Raw genomic sequence first — 16655 nt, forward strand, 5'->3', positions numbered from 1 at the left:
AGCTGAGTTCAGGGTTTAAGGTTTATGGGTAAGGTTTTGTACTTTACAGAAATGTGAATGAAATTAAATTTGAACAATATTTTTTTTTCTTTAATTCAAAATTTATTATTGAATTTTGGCTCACAAAATTATTTTTGAAATTTCCCTTAAATACATGACTCAGTTTTGGGTTTTGGGTTTATAAACCGTTTAATTGGTCAAAATTGGTCAATTTTTAGTAATTCACTCAAATTTGGTTCACAATGGTGACAAAATCTTTATTTTAAGACAATAATTAAATAAATATTACTAACCATTGTTTTTTACACCTAAATGTTACATATTCATTTTATGATCTTCCCCACTACACTATATGAGCTCGATTCGAGGGGTTTAAGGTTTATGGGTAAGGTTTTGTACTTTCTGAGAAATGTGAATGAAATTAAATTTGAACAATATTTTTTTTCTTTAATTCAAAATTTATTATTGAATTTTGGCTCACAAAATTATTTTTTGAAATTTAAATACACGACTCAGTTTAGGGTTTAGGGTTTTGGGTTCAGAGCATATATATAGTGAAGGAAAAACTTTGATTCAATTTTTTTGGTCAATTGATTTGTAGTTTTTTTTTTTTCATATGAAGTCTTGAAGTCTTGAAGATGAAATTGAAATTGAAATTTCCCGCCCAAATTTTAAAATTTGAATTTGAATTTTAAATTTTAGTAAAATTTCGAACACAATATTTTGGTAATTTGGTTTGTATTCTTCATTTCATGTTCAATACAATATGAAAACATGAATTGAATTGAAATTGGAGTTAGTGATAACACAAAACCAACTTGAAATTCAAAACACAAAATTTCAATACAAAGTAATGAACGATAATAATTGAACTGAAATTAAAAAGTACCAACCTAATAAAACCATTGTTATTGACCACACTTGTGCTGTGCAAAAGAAGCAGTTACTATACCAATATAAATAATTAAACCTTGTAGCAACAGGATTTATACACGAAATTAGAAAGACTAAACTTTCTTCTTCACCATATCTCTTCTGAGATCTAACCTGCTGATTTTTTCTATCTTTATAATCTAAAACAGCTAAACCTCTAAGGTAGCTTTCCATTCAATCTAAACTATAGTCATGCACTTAGCCATTTCTTCTTGCCCTACCAAATCGATTGTTTTTCCAAACCCAAGGACTTAGAATGCAACAAGCTTCCAAACTAAGTCTACTAGTCATTTAGCTGAATGGAAATACAGATTCCTATTTCAAAAGAAACGGATAATACCTAAAATGAAGTCCACAGCTTGATGCGACAAATTCAAGAAAGAAGTATGAGTTTCCACCTACAACAAGTCACATATACAACATCAAAACAAAACCATAAACAATACCAAGAAAAGAAACTTTCACTAAAATAAGGCAGAACACGAACAGGATTAAAAGTTCTGCAAAGCTCCACTAGATAATCAACCGATATACTAAGCTGCTCTATCTCATAATCCACATTCAACTCTGCAATCACAACAAAATAAAAACTGCCTTAACCTTTCATGCAATCAATGCTTTCGCATACATCAAATTAGTAACTAGGTCAAATCTTCCCCAGTAAAATTGATGAAAAGTGAATAATCATCAAATCAACATTACCTGAAACATATCTTCGTTTCACAGATTCATCTGATCTTTTCCTCCTTTCCTTCAATCTCACTGCAATAACAGAGAAATTTTTTAACAAAACTTTTCACATTTCACAAAAGCAAAACAGAATAAAAAGGGAGGTAAAAAAAACAGAAGATGTAACCTTGTCTAAGAAACCTCCGATGCAACACTTGATTAACTCGTCGATCAGATTCATCTTCTTGATTATCAGAATTACTTGTGCTGTGCAAAAGAAGCAGTTACTATACCAATATAAATAATTAAACCCTGTAGCAATGGGCCTGTGTGACAAGCATTTCCTTATTATCCAATCAATAATCTATGCTTAACCAATGTGCTTAACATAATGACATACTACTAGCGTTCAAATATGCAGAGTTACTTAATCAACAAATAACACATGAAAAGGGTCATTATGGAGCCATGTTATATTGAAATACTTATTTCCTGTTGCTAGTGAAGTGAGCACTATGGCGCCATGGGCATACTGAAATATCTAAAATCAGACGTCCATATTATACCAGAAAAATTACTTATGGTCCTTAAAACTGAAGTGACAGTCCTTCTCCCAGAGCGTCTTCTGGTTAACACAGAAAGTATGTACATACTACTTGATGTTTGCTAGGTACTAGCTATCACTAGTCGATAAACCAAGAAAAGCATCAAGGTAGAAAGTACTCGTTAGTCCTAAGAAGTTGAAGAAGACATCGTTCAACGTTTTTAAGTAGTCCATACTCCACAAATAGTATCCAATGATAAAATGTTGTTAATATTGAAAAAACTATGAACTAAACGCTTTTGAATCACATACATTCATCAACAAGCATTCACATATATACATGTACCAAAAATCTTTACAATTCCAGTCCAAACCCAATGAGTTTATGGCTTTGTGCGTGTTTTCAGACTACTAATTCTTGAAATTATAATAATACATATAGCAAATAAGTTGATCAAACGTATTCTCAAATTTATTTTTTCAATTGCACAAATAAACCATGAACACTATTAAAAATAAAAAATAGTGCAATGAAAAGTAAAAAAGAGCAGTTACCAAAAGCATCCATATGTTCTTGCTTAACATTCAAATCTCCTTTAGAACCAGCCATATAGAACCAGACTCTTCACGTAAAGTTCTTTCGGTAAAAAATACAAGAAAAACAGACCAATGCATTTTTTTAAACCTTTTATACAGCAATGCCATAGATATGAAGAAATTGTGCATCACTTAATAGTAGACTAGTAGTTAGAACTTAGAACCCCATAACCTAACAAATAACGTTCATTATTACGAACCAAATTTGGACAGCTACAGACAAAAGGTATGTCAAAGACCACTTACAGTTCCAATGGAAGGCTTATCCTTGCTAGCCTCTGTTAAGAACAAGCCATCAACAGTTTTCTGCTCCGCCTCAGCAACCTAAAACAATGTAATCCAGCTAAAAGTGAATATCAAATTAAAATCTCATTTTAAAGCACAAGTTTAACTTTAATGAAATTGCGTATACAGACAAACTGAACACTCAACTGATCAAACTAGAAATTAAGTAAATTACACAAATGAAGCAACAAAACTAGAAATTAATCATATCTGTTGGGGATTACACCAATACCAATCGGTTCCCCACTACACAGATAACTTGTATGAACACACTTCAACTCTAGATAAATCTCAAATATCACAAACTACCTATACTAACATGCCCAACTCGCTAAACAACTATCAACAACAAATAATAATGTAAAGCAGTTAAACAACAAACCACAACACAAAGATTTACCGTGGTTCGGCCAATGATGCCTACTTCCACAAGAGCCAGTTCTTAATAAAATGGGAAGGAAGATTACAATCTCTCCCAACTCTCACCTTACTAGATCACTCTTTATCTCTTTACGTGGTTGTATCTCTCAGTAAAGGTTCTCTTTGTTTTAGTCCGGATTCCAATCCTTCCGACTTGTTTGGTTACGTTTAGGTTAGGTTTTCCAAAACCTTGATTTTGGTTTTATCTCCAAAACCAAATTGGTAAATCAGAAGCAAAGCCCACGAAAAATAGACACGGCGCTGGCGCGCTTTCACTCTGGAAGTCGCTAAGAAGACTGAAGCCGAGCGCTGGCGCCACTTTGAGCGGGTCGCCTCTATGTTATCGAACTCGAAGCGGCGAAGTCGCGCTTCTATCGAGCGCGGCGCTTCGACTTCAGGCGATTGCCGACCGCCCGCTCGGTTTTCTCCTCATGTGAGGGATAACTCCAACAATCTCCCTCCCTAACAACGGAGGGGGCTACCTCCATGCAATTGCCAAATCATCAGAGGGAGTGTGTCGCCATTCCGCAATAGCACAACAAACATCAAACTTACCTTTCGGTAAGACTTTGGTCATCATATCCGACCCGTTCTTGTCGGTATGGATCTTCTCGATACACAAATGCTTGTCTTCGAAAGTACTTTCTAATCCAATGATAACGCATACGTGTATGTGCTTGGATCTAGAATGAAAACTCGATTCTTGCTCAAGTGGATGGCGCCTCGATCGTCACATAACTACAAACTGTTTTCGCTTTTAGCCCTAGTTCGGGAAGAACCTCTTCATCCATAGCAACTCTTTTGCAACACTCGCTGGCCGCAATATATACCTTCAGAAGTGGAGAGGGCAACACACTTTTGCAACTTAGATTGCCAAGAAACCGCCCCCCCCGCAAAAGTAACCGTGATAACCGGAGGTGGACTTCATCGAGTCAACATCACCGCCATGTCAGATCGTTGTAGCCTTCAAGTAAGTGGCTTACTTCCACCAAAGCACAAACATGATTTAGAAGTGCCTTTGAGATATCTCAATATCCACTTAACACCTTCCCAATGCTCTTTACCCGGATTTTGATGTAAATCGCTTACCACCCCAACGGCGAAAAGCAATGTCCGGTCTAGTACACACCATGGCATACATCAACCGCCCCATCGCGGATGCATAAGGAATCTTTTCCATCGACTCTCGCTCATGCTCACCCCTTAGGACACATCTCTTTGGTCATGCGGAACCGCCACCAAGCGGATTAACCGACCGGGCTTCGCTTTTGATCCATGTTGAATCTCTTCAACACCTTTCAATAGCTTTTTCGAGAAAGCCACAACTTTCCACTCTTTTCACACGAAAGTGATCCGCGATCCCAAGTATCGCTTTGCTTGACCCAAATCCTTCATCTCAAAGGACTTACTCAAGTCTTTCTTCAAACTTTGATATCTTGTTGATGTTTGGGCCAACTATCAACATATCATCCACATACAAAGAATAAAGACAATGAAATCTCCATCCGAAATCTCCGAACAAACGCACAATGATCGGAAGCGACTTCTTGTATCCTTGCTTCACCATAAAGGAGTCAAACTTTATGTACCATCGCCTCGGTGCTTGTTTCAACCCATACAAGCTCTTTATCGCCTTGCATACTAGGTGCTCCTTGCCTTTGACCTCAAACCCTCCGGGTCGGGTCCATGTAGACATCTTCTTCAAGGTCTCCATGAAGAAAAAGCCGCCTTAACATCTAGCTGCGCTTCAACCTCTAGGTTCATACTTGCGCCATACCCAATACCACCCGGATAGAAGTCATCTTCACTACAGAGAGAAAATCTCATCAAAGTCAATCCCTTTCCTTTGACCGAATCCCTTCACAACAAGGCGAAGCTTTGTGCCTTGGGTGAGGATTGTTCTCCTCATGCTTGACTTTGTATATCCACTTATTCTTGAGAACTTTTTCCCCTGTGGGTTTCTCAACTAACTCATAAGTGTGATTCTTATGCAAAGAATCCATCTCGCCATGCATGGCCTTCAACCACTTTTCTTTGTGCGTACCTTCAAGTGCCTCTTGATAGTACATAGGTTCTCCACCATCCGATAGTAAGACGCACGTATGTGGTGGATACCGGGTTGAAGCTATTCTCCCTCGGTCGACCTCCTTGCCCCATCCGGCCGGTGCCTCGGAGGATACACTTCGCTTGCTCGGTGGTGGTTCATGCATCTCATCTCAGATCTTCTATACCAATAGGTTCTATCCCATCATGAGCAATAGATTCTCATCATGAGCTTCAAACTCATGGTTCTCTCAGATTCTCAATGCCTTCTCGCGACGTTCCACGAGGGAACTTCGTTCTGAATCAACAAGATCATTGGTGAAAGCCTGTAGCTTCTCACCCTCCTCAAAGTCTGCTATGGTTTGGTCTTCTAAGAACACAACATCTCGACTTCGGATTACTTTCTTGTTAATCGGATCATATAGTTTGTAACCAAACTTTTCATCTCCATAACCCAGAAAAATGCACTGCTTGGCTTTGTCATCAAGCTTGAATCTCTCATCCTTCGGAATATGCACAAATGCCCTGCACCCAAATACCCTCAAGTATCCATAATCAACATCTCTCGCCGACCATACTCTCTCGGATAATCACTATTCGAGGCTTTTCTTCGGGTGACAAAGTTGATCACACATGCACGGTCAGACGCATTGCTTCTACCCAAGAGCTTCTAGGTAGCTTAGAGTGAGATAGCATGCATCTTATCCTCTCTACAATGGGTGCGGTTCATTCTCGCTATTCCATTCTGTTGCGGTGTCTTGGGAACGGTCCGCTCATGACTTAATCCCATGACTCGGGCAATACTCTTCAAATGGCCCAATGTACTCACCCCCATTATCCGAAATAATACACTTCAACAACTTCCGGTCTCTCTTTCCACCATCTTTGTGGAATTTCTCAAACACGCCAAGTACTTCATCCTTGGTCTTCGTGACTATAGGCCCATATCTTTCTTGACGATCATCAATGAATGTCAAGAAGCACGGCTCCCCTGGTGGGACTTCACTCTCATAGGACCACATAAGTCGTCAGGCACTAGCTCAAGGACGTTGTCCTTTTTCGTGAGACGGAATCTTTGGAAAGACACCTGTGTTGCTTTCCTACCAAACAACAATGAGTACATGTATTTAAATGTGTACCTTTAATGTCCGCATGGCCTTTTGCTTAGCAAGAACTTCCATCCCTTTTATGCCCATGTGACCGCGGTCTCTTGTGCCACGTTCGGATGAAGTTTCTTCTCACGCGCGATTCGCTTTACACAAACTAGCCTGTTTTGTAAAGAGAGCAAGTTTTCTTTTCCTCCGTCGCTACAATGGAACCTCGGTCGGTTTCCATACCCCGCTACCAAACGAGTTTACAAAGCCATCATCATCTAATTTCCCAAATTAAATTAGGCTTAACCGTATGTCGGGGACATGTCTTACATCCTTGAGTGTCAAGGTGTAGCCGACATTGGTTTCTATGTGAACATCTCCAATGCCTATAATCTTCGAGACGCCACTGTTACCCATCCTCACTTCACCATATTCACCACAACTGTAGGTAGTGAAGAATCCCCCCGGCGGTGTGACGGATAGGATGCTCCTCAGATCTATCACCCACTCAGTATCCCCGACATGAGGTACTAAGACAAAGACACACCACAATCTGAACAATTCCCACTAGGTCATCGACTAGTGCGGTAGTATCTCTTGCCTGTGTTTCCGTTCCTCTGCACCATGTCTTCATGTACACAGTTATTCTTCTCATCCCTCTTCAGTGTTCTGCACTCATATCTGAAGTGGCCTTTGGTGGCACAATAGTAACATTGCCTCTCCGCCTTAGGAGTTCTAGCTTCACCCCTAGATTTACTTACGTCATCACCTCTAGAACGAGATGGTTTTCGCTTCGACCTCTCCCCCGTTTCTCGTGAAAAGGACCTCTCGAAGTTAGAAGAGCCGCTTCTTGCACTCCTTCTAGTCTCCTCATTCAACAAAGGCGTGGTAGCCATCTCCATGGTAACAATTCCATCCTTGGTCGCTCCATGTAGAGAAACCGCTAATGTCTCCCAACTTTCGGGAAGAGAGCCTAATAGAAACAAAGCCTCAACTTCGCCTCCCAAATTGATCTTCATCAAATGCATCCGATTGATGATATTCTCAGACTTCATTAAGATGCTCGACATATGAAGAACCTTCTTGGTACTTCGTGGTTCCGCAAACTTCTTAACGACTAGCACTTTGTTTCCACCCGACTTCCTCTCATAAAGGTCTTCGAAGTTTCTTCCATGATCGGGCGTCGTAGTCTCTTGGGCCACATGGTGAAAGACACCGCCGTCTATCCATTGTCGAATGTACCCAATAGCTTTTCTGTCACAAGCTTTTTCCATTCAAATTTCATCGGCCTTTTTCTCGGTTTTACTCCCTCATTCTCATGGGAAGTGCCAAGTCCTTGCAAGATAGCAAGTCTTCCATCTTGGCTTTCCGGATGGTGTAGTTCTTCCTATTCGGACTCATCATACGAAAGTGTTCACGGAATGGTCCATCTTTACAAGTTATTTAACCTCAAATCTTCTCTCGTGAATTTCACAAACACCTTCCCGACCAAGATTCGGATAACACCCTAGGCTATTCTAACCAAGGCTCTGATACCACTTGTTGGGGATTACACCAATACCAATCGGTTCCCCCACTACACAGATAACTTGTATGAACACACTTCAACTCTAGATAAATCTCAAATATCACAAACTACCTATACTAACATGCCCAACTCGCTAAACAACTATCAACAACAAATAATAATGTAAAGCAGTTAAACAACAAACCACAACACAAAGATTTACCGTGGTTCGGCCAATGATGCCTACTTCCACAAGAGCCAGTTCTTAATAAAATGGGAAGGAAGATTACAATCTCTCCTTTACAGTCTCTCACCTTACTAGATCACTCTTATCTCTTTCTGTGGGTTGTATCTCTCAGAAGGTTTCTCTCTTTGTTTTAGTCCGGATTCCAATCCTTCCGACTTGTTTGGTTCTCATAGGTTAGGTTTTCCAAAACCTTGATTTTGGTTTTATCTCCAAAACCAAATTCTGGTAATCTTGTAGCAAAGCCCACGAAAAATAGACTGGCCTTGGCTGGCTAAGGCTTCACTCTGGCGCGAAGTCGCTGAAGACTGAAGCCGAGCTGGCGCTGGGGCCACTTTTTGAAGATGCTGGTCGCCTCTATGTTATCGAACTCGACGGCCGAATATTCTATCAAAGCGCTGGCGCTCGACTTATCGCGATGCGAATTAGCCCGTTTACGTCGGCTCGGTTTCTCTCCTCATGTGAGGGATAACTCCAACAATATCTTACCTTATAATAATACCTCTTCAGATTTACCTAACAAATCGGAAGTATGCTTAAAGCTGTTTATCGAATCTTTAAGGAAATTTTGCTTTAACGCAACATATACAAATACAAAACCGTCTCAGTAGTTCTCCAAACAATCCTACACAAAAAACATAAGCCGACAACTTCCCCAACTTAGCGGTGGTTGAGTCCAATGAACATGTCGGCAAGAATGAGGATTAGGAGATAAATCCCGACCGATAGCGATTCGGTTATCCAGATAATAAGAGATAAAACACTTAAATAAGTTAAGTTAGCTAGATAATATAATAAGAGATAAAATCCCACGAAAAAGAAGAATCATCCCAACCCACTACAAAACCCCTAGTATAAAGTCATCAAAGACAAAAGTTTTAGACAGGAGACAAAATGAGAGCATCTATTAGATGTTCCATGATAACAAAAAAAAAACCCCAATTAGATAGAAACACCAACATTAACACCATCATTTCTTTCTCTTCTGCCTCATTGCAAGTTGTCGTTTGGTCAACTTTGTTGTGTCAATGTCCATGTTATCTCCACTATTTTCACCACCATCTCCACCATTATCTTGACCACCCCCACTATTTTCACCAACATCTCCACTATTTTCACCCCCACCTCCACTTTGTGAACTTTCTTGAATGATTTGTTTGAATTGGAGAATGTTGTATATCATCTTCTCACGTGCTAACATCTTGGGTTCCTCCTATATCCAATGATTCTTTAAGCAACCTTGCCGCTTCTGTTACAATAAGTTCCTATATATAAAGTAATTTGACAGTCAAATGTATATATATCACAAATATGACTAACATTAGATATATTATAATTTTTGAACACAATGAAATCGAATAAGAGTAGGAATAAAAAATATATATACATCTTACCCAATTTACAGGTGGAAGTCTATGAACTTGTGAAAAGTACTTCGGATTCTGCATACGAGGATGGCTAATATTGTTGAACCAATCTATGTATCTATTATCGCAATCCGAGGAAGCCACAACACGTTCACCACGTTCAAACTTAGACAAAACATGATTATCCCCCGACGTCCACAATCGGGAAAAAGTGTAATGACTCACATTGTATCGCACATTTGCTTTTTTACTACCATATTTAGGTTGAATCGGCCTACCAGGAATCGTTTGAACATATCCAACCTGACGTAGAACTCGGTTAATATTGTAGCCTTCAGCTATATCAAGCACACACAATACGCCATTAAAAAAAGTAACATCGTCTAATGGTCGGATGTCACGAACATCTTTGTAAGGGTCCCAATAAACCTAACACACAAAAATTCATAATTGTTATTCTCTTCCATCATTTTACAAACTAACAAATTATAATAAGAAAGTATTAAACTTATATCCTTACTTCTCTAGCTGATAATAAGTCTATCTCCTCCCGAAGGTAGATCAAAGAAGACACTGTGGCCATTGAAAGTGAGGGATATACCATCCACCGTCTCATCTGAGGGGCATATCCCTTTTAAAGTCCATATTGATCATGGGAGAATTTTGAAGACGAAAGTGTTCATACACCCAAGCCTACAAAAGTATTTTGTGAACAAATCAAATTTTAAAAATGAGATAACTCCTACAATAATAAAATACTACTTACTTCCAACAATGTCATACACCCCGCAACTTGTCTCCCATTTTCGTTGAGATGCTTTTGCCAACTCCCCTATATAAATAAGCCAATGCAGTGACACCCCAAGCATATTTTGAAACATTGTCAACCTCCAAAGAACACTTGCAACTAGGCAGCGTGTACACCAACTCCGACTTGTCATTGAAGAGTGTACACCCCAAAAGAAACAACAAATAAGCTCGAACATGACGGTCAACAATTTCAGCCCGTAGCATCTTGGTGTTAGAGAATGTCTTCCTTAACCACTCTAGAGTCACATGCCCTTTTTTCACTTTGGGTACATTTTTGGCGTCAAACCAAGCCCTTGTATAAGCAATTCTTACGCTTTTCCTTTATCTAACAAATAGATTCCCTCCTTTGGAAGACCTTTGATTGGAATCCCCAAAATTTGGGTGACATCATCGAGAGTAATGGTCATCTCGCCAAATGGGAGATGGAAAGTAGTTGTTTCTTGATGCCATCTCTCACAAAATGCAAAAATCACTTTGCATTGAAGTTCTTCCACGAATACAAGGCTAAGTTTAATAACCCGGTAGCTTCTAGCTTCTTTTGGAAAAGAGGTGGTTCTTTACTTATGTCCCATTGCTCTAGTTTGACGGTATGGTGGTGCAGTTTTAGAATACCCCTTTCCTACAAAATTAAACAAGATTTTAATTTAATAAATAAATAAATAAATAACACAACTATAAAATGAATTAAGCATAGATGTAAAAAAAAAATACCTTTCCAGCCCAAATCTTGCGAGCAATATGGTCCTCATAATCGACCAAAACTTGGTTATCTATAGGACCTCCGGAATATATTCCCAATTTAGACTCTCCATCGCTCTCATTCTCATCAACTTGCTGCAAATTTTCTTCTTGCCCATTAGAAACCGCTATCTCCTCATCATGTTCTTCTTCCAACTCAACATTATCTACTTGCTGCAAATTTTCTTCTTGCCCATTAGAAACCTCTATCTCCTCATCATGTTCTTCTTCCAACTCAACATTCTCGTCTTCTTCAATATGGTCTTCTACAACTATTGCTTTTTGGTTTTTCAGATTGATGAGATTTTTGGCGACTAGAGACAACTTTCCCTTTCTTTTTTCGGGTGGCATGACTATCCCCTGTAATCGTCAATAGCTAACAATAGTCAAATTTCAATTACAACCCAAACTTTATGATGCAAGACGAGAAAATGCAAGCTTTTGAAGTGAATGAATTTAGTAAGTGAAACCCCAAGCACAACATGCAAGGAAATGAGATAAAAGTCATAAAACTAGACAGACACATTCCGCATAAAACAGAATCATAAAAAAACTACAGGTTGGGCAATTCATGCTGCCAAATAGAGAAATTGGGTAACATACAATTTTATTTTGGACTTTTTTGTGTATGCAACTATGTACTATCCTAGTATGTGATACCGTCTTTTGCATATTCATTTTCCTCTTTGTTTTGTGCATTTTCAGAAGTGACTGACACTGGTATTGCGACACCATCTCGTGATACACATCTGTCTCCAAAGTTTGGGCTCTGTACTCCATAACAACTTAGGTATTGAAAAGGTACTTATTTTGCTTGTCATGATTGTTCAAGTCTTCGTAATAGTTTGAATTGATTGAGTTTTTACTCTTTGGTACCGGTTCGCGATTTAACCCAAAATTACTTGGGGGTGCGAGATATCTTAAAAGGCGATAATGTCGAGGGCAAAGAAAAATTGTTGCCCTCTATTTTGTAATAACAAACAAATCCATTTTGTGATCTATCACAACATAAGACAAACAAAACTACTCGAGTTGTGCGAGATGGAAAGCTGTATCCACAGAAAACACTAGGCATAAGTGCATAACCTACCAAAGCCACATTTAATAACAAATGCAAAAAAATCATGAGGGAAACAAAATCTACACACAGTGCAGACTGTAGACCAAGTGACCAACCAAGGGAAATAATGGAATACTCAGCAAACAATAGAGTGCCCGCTGAGTAACCAAAACCACTGGTAACAAACGATGGATTTCCACTTGTTTAAATCATTGATCAGTTAGCCATACCGAGACAGATGATCTTAACAAGTTACACCTACAAAAAAATATTTCAGGATTTCCATGCCGAGTGTTGAAAGATCGATGGAGGACTAGCAACTGAACTTGAACCACATGGTGCTGATCTTAATGACCCTCTTTGGAGTGCCAAGTGTCTTATCAGTTCTCCTCATTTAATCAAAACTGTAATGTCTCTTTATTCCATTGCCATTCACATAGAATAGTTTTGGCTTGTAATTATGACCTCTTATGTTACAGGTACACCTCGATTACCTTGAAGCAGGTGCGGATATTATTCTCACGGCATCTTATCAGGTAGTTGGGCTAGCTTTGTCTATTTTTTTTTTTTCAGTTATGTAAGTAATATATTTTTAAGAAGAAGATTCCATCATCTTTTTGTGTGTGACACAGGCTACTATTCAGGGGTTTGAATCTAAAGGCTTGTCAAAAGAAGATAGTGAAACATTGCTGCAGAGAAGTGTTAAAATTGCATGTGAGGCATGAGATACGTACTATGAGAGATGTGCAGAGCATGTCTGATAGAACAAAAAATGGAAAGATTCTCAAGCACCGGCCTATTTTGGTCGCAGCCTCTGTAGGAAGCTATGGGGCATATTTGGCCGATGGGTCTGAATATGAGTATGTTACTCTGTCTTTCTTTAAAAGGTCTAAAACGTTTTCTTCACAAATTCGTAAACACAAACAAGAACTCGAGTAAAAAATGATGAAGTGATAAAAAATAAAAAATAATAATGAGTCGTTTAAGGTAATAAGAACTTTAAACAACTTATATGCTGTAACTAAAAGGAAACTCAATTGAGTGAATTCGAACAGTATAAAACGTACTCTGAAGTAAATTTTGAAGCTGAGGTGGGTCAGAGCTAAAATATGTCAGATCATTATCACTTGCACGAGTAACTACCTGTTTCAAATGCTCTTCTGCAGCCTGTTATACAAATAAAAATATTTAACTTAACAGCTTATATTGTTGCAGTGTTGAGAAGATGATGTCATGGTATAGAACGACGAGAAGCATATAACAAAACAAAGTACCTCAGTATTAGGGTGCCGAATATCAGAAGCGTAATGCAATCTCAACTTAAACTGATGCAATATATAGGCACTAAAAAAACCAGAAATATTACATAAAAATCAGCTCAACCACAAAAAGTTCATAAAAAAGTCATTTTTTTACCGACAAAGTGAGCGTTGAAACGATGATATTAACCAGAGAAGAAGAATTAAAGGATAAACAAGTTCTTATTACCTTAAACACTTGGTTTTTTTTTTATTTTAGAGGAGTCGGAAGAAAGAGAACAGCGGCGGAAGAGAGTGAAAAGTGAAAAAGAGAACAATGTTTTTTGTTTGGGGTCTGCCTTGAGAAAATTTTAAGTTTGGGGTCTGCCTTGAGAAAAAATGGGGTCTGCCTTGAGATGGGGTCTGCCTTGAGAGATATGGGGTCTGTATATAGTCCTTCCCTTTTAGATCGGTAAGGCATCTCTAAAATTTACAAAAAAAAAAAACATTACATCTCTCTGTAAACAAACTCATGATCGATAAGGCATCTCGAAGAGTTTTAATACTGAAGGAAAAACACTACATAAGAGACATCAAGGCGAAAACATTAGCAGTTGCAAATGCTAAACCATAACTTTCAATGAGTAGTTGTACAGGACAGAAGCCAAGTGAATAACCAATTCATAGCTACACAAATATAATCAAACAAGTGAACATAAAAGGAAGTAGACTCTGTAGAGAATAGTAACTCCAGATGCTCTGGTAGAGAACCCCAACAAAGCATATTTGTCATCAGCTAAGAAATGAAGAAAAACCACAACTATGATATGCACCTGCTAATTGAAGAAAACCGAATCTGCTGCTTCATCCGAAATGCCTATGACCAACATAGGCAGGTCTGTACTAGAGCGAGGATGCCAGTTACATATCCACCACTGATGAATCTCTCTCCATTATTTACATTTGATTACAGTTCCTGCTGCTAATCCCTTTTTCAAACCTCCCCCTGCTACCCCAATTATGGGTGCCATAAGTGTTACCTCTGCGGCTCTGCCCCTTCCACTACCATCGGTTCCTTGATTTCTATTGTTGATAACAACACAAGAACTATTGCCGCTCATGCCACTGCAATTCCTCACTCCACCCATGTCTTTTCTTATCACTTGTCTACTCATTTCAGAACCCATCCCATCTCCCATTCCCTCACTTCTTCCTTCTCCAGAGTCGCCGTTGTTACCCCAATTGTAGCCAATGCTACTGTTAGCCCTGCTGGATCCACCACTGCCAACAGGAAAGTAACTGTTCAGCCTCGAGACATCTACAGCTTTAAGCTTCCCATCAACACTCTCTATCCCATATTCAACTGCCTCCCCAACTAAAAGGGTCTGGAAACCTTTCGACGAAATTGAAGTTCGATGGACAAAGACATCTTTGCCACCACTGTTTGGAATTATAAAGCCATAGTTCCCATTAAACCATTTCACAACCCCCGTAGATTTCTTGTTATGTGTCGATTCTGATTGGATACGACAATTCCCACCAATCAAACTTTTAGCACGGCCATCAATATTACAAGCACGCTTATTAGTTCCAACAACATCACAGACATCATCAGATCTAAAGTGTCTTCATTAGAATTCAATTCTGCCTCGTCACTAAAGAAAGAACAATCTTGATCAGAACCATCCTCATCTGAATCCCAATAATCTCTATAATCTCGACGCTCGCCTTCACACCATTTAACAGCCTCTGGTATTACCCCATATAGAAGCTCGTTCCTGTAAAAATATTAGACCTGTAATATATAGTCGAACCTATCCTTTCATTTTAATAGGATAGTAGCCTTACCCAATCTTGCAGTCATCCTCCCATGACATCTGTTTCCAAAGTTGGATGATATGTTAGAGAATCCAACCAAACATATATCAAACTATTCCACAGGATTCACATATTAACGATACTAGAACAACAACAAACACTAGAATTAACAGAAATATAGAAGTCAAATTTAATTTGCTCCTTGTGCAGTCATTCATTCATATATGAAGTCACAATACTGTGCTCCATAGTTTTGCCATATGGATACTTGTGTCATTGTTGAAATGTAACGATATGTAATTCCTGTGTCACTGTAAATACGTGATGGTGACAGCTCAATTGCTAAAATAATAAAAACAAAGAGAGAATGCAGTATTCCTCACTTTCATTACCATCGTCTTCATTGTCATCACCATCATCATCATCATCATCATCATCGTCTTCACTATCATTTCCATCTCCTTCGTCCTCGTTATAAGCATCATCATCGCCGTAGTTATCTTCGCCGTCATCGTCAAAATCATCACTACCTCTACAATCATCATCACCGTTTTTTTCATTTTTAGATTCATCCCTAAGAGCATATTTGGCACCCTCACATGTTCTGAAGTAATAGAAGAAACTTTCACAGCTTTCAAATTTAAAGATGGGCTTTGTCTTTCCTGCACCCTGCATTGGTCTGTTCTTCACTATCAATTTCATTGGGCTTTTCCCAAAATACCATTCAATCTCTGTCCTGCAGCAACAACAAAAAGAAACACTATAGTCCTCAACACTTTGCAGGTTTGACATGAAAAGAGTTTATGCTGAAAATTCTGGTTACCCTATTGCCTTTATCATAAACGGCTTCTTCCCATCTGTTTGTAAATGGTAAGTTTTCGCCAACACAGTGGTTTTGAAGTAGGGGTTGCACTCAAATACAAATTCCAGTCTGATTCCCTTGGGCTCACTTATGTGGCAGATCCTTATATCTTGCAGAAATGTGAGTACCTTTTCGTCAGCCTCCGTGATCTGAGACCAGGTGTCTGACGTGACAATCTCAATATAAATTCATAACGCGGATACAACTGAATATAAATAAATAAGAAAATGCATGCTCATACATCTTGTGAAACCAATATCACTCTTTCTATTTTATACTCTCACATAACTTTTCGCATTCTGATTTTTTTAATCAAAATCATATTTGTTTTGGGTTACTTACAAAATTTAAAATTTTATGCATTCACGATCCAAAATGATATATCCATGAGCTGTCAACAAACTCAAAATTCGATTCATTCAACTC

General features: G+C 38.6%; 2 protein-coding genes and 1 long non-coding RNA gene across 5 annotated transcripts; 1 reads left to right on the forward strand and 2 right to left on the reverse strand.

The window, feature by feature from the left end:
* Positions 1-894: 894 nt before the first annotated feature.
* On the reverse strand, positions 895-11605 carry LOC147473090 (uncharacterized). Of its 2 annotated transcripts, XM_086587836.1 has the most exons (10): positions 11225-11605; positions 10470-11132; positions 10224-10396; positions 9731-10132; positions 8826-9601; positions 2990-3067; positions 1790-1869; positions 1636-1695; positions 1421-1500; positions 895-1331 (listed from the first exon to the last, which is right to left on the reverse strand). In XM_086587836.1, the coding sequence occupies exons 1-2, from the start codon at positions 11600-11602 to the stop codon at positions 10983-10985; spliced, it is 528 nt and encodes a 175-aa protein (XP_086443962.1). In that variant the 5' UTR covers positions 11603-11605; the 3' UTR covers positions 895-1331; positions 1421-1500; positions 1636-1695; positions 1790-1869; positions 2990-3067; positions 8826-9601; positions 9731-10132; positions 10224-10396; positions 10470-10982. The 2 variants fall into 2 exon arrangements, with proteins under 2 accessions (XP_086443962.1, XP_086443961.1); XM_086587835.1 differs by lacking the exon at positions 11225-11605 and having other exon boundaries at positions 10470-10886.
* Positions 11606-12617: 1012 nt separating this feature from the next.
* On the forward strand, positions 12618-13220 carry LOC147473091 (uncharacterized). Its single transcript, XR_015210591.1, has 3 exons — positions 12618-12717; positions 12791-12847; positions 12944-13220. It is a non-coding gene; the product is annotated as an uncharacterized LOC147473091 (long non-coding RNA).
* Positions 13221-15043: 1823 nt separating this feature from the next.
* LOC147473092 (uncharacterized) lies at positions 15044-16431 on the reverse strand. Of its 2 annotated transcripts, XM_086587838.1 has the most exons (3): positions 16191-16431; positions 15751-16103; positions 15044-15426 (listed from the first exon to the last, which is right to left on the reverse strand). In XM_086587838.1, exons 1-3 carry the CDS (start codon positions 16205-16207, stop codon positions 15410-15412), a joined length of 387 nt encoding a protein of 128 aa, XP_086443964.1. In that variant the 5' UTR covers positions 16208-16431; the 3' UTR covers positions 15044-15409. The 2 variants fall into 2 exon arrangements, with proteins under 2 accessions (XP_086443964.1, XP_086443963.1); XM_086587837.1 differs by having other exon boundaries at positions 15044-16103.
* Positions 16432-16655: the final 224 nt, after the last annotated feature.

This window comes from Coptis chinensis, unplaced genomic scaffold (assembly GCF_015680905.1).
Source record: "Coptis chinensis isolate HL-2020 unplaced genomic scaffold, ASM1568090v1 utg4887_pilon_pilon, whole genome shotgun sequence".
NCBI lineage: Eukaryota > Viridiplantae > Streptophyta > Magnoliopsida > Ranunculales > Ranunculaceae > Coptis > Coptis chinensis.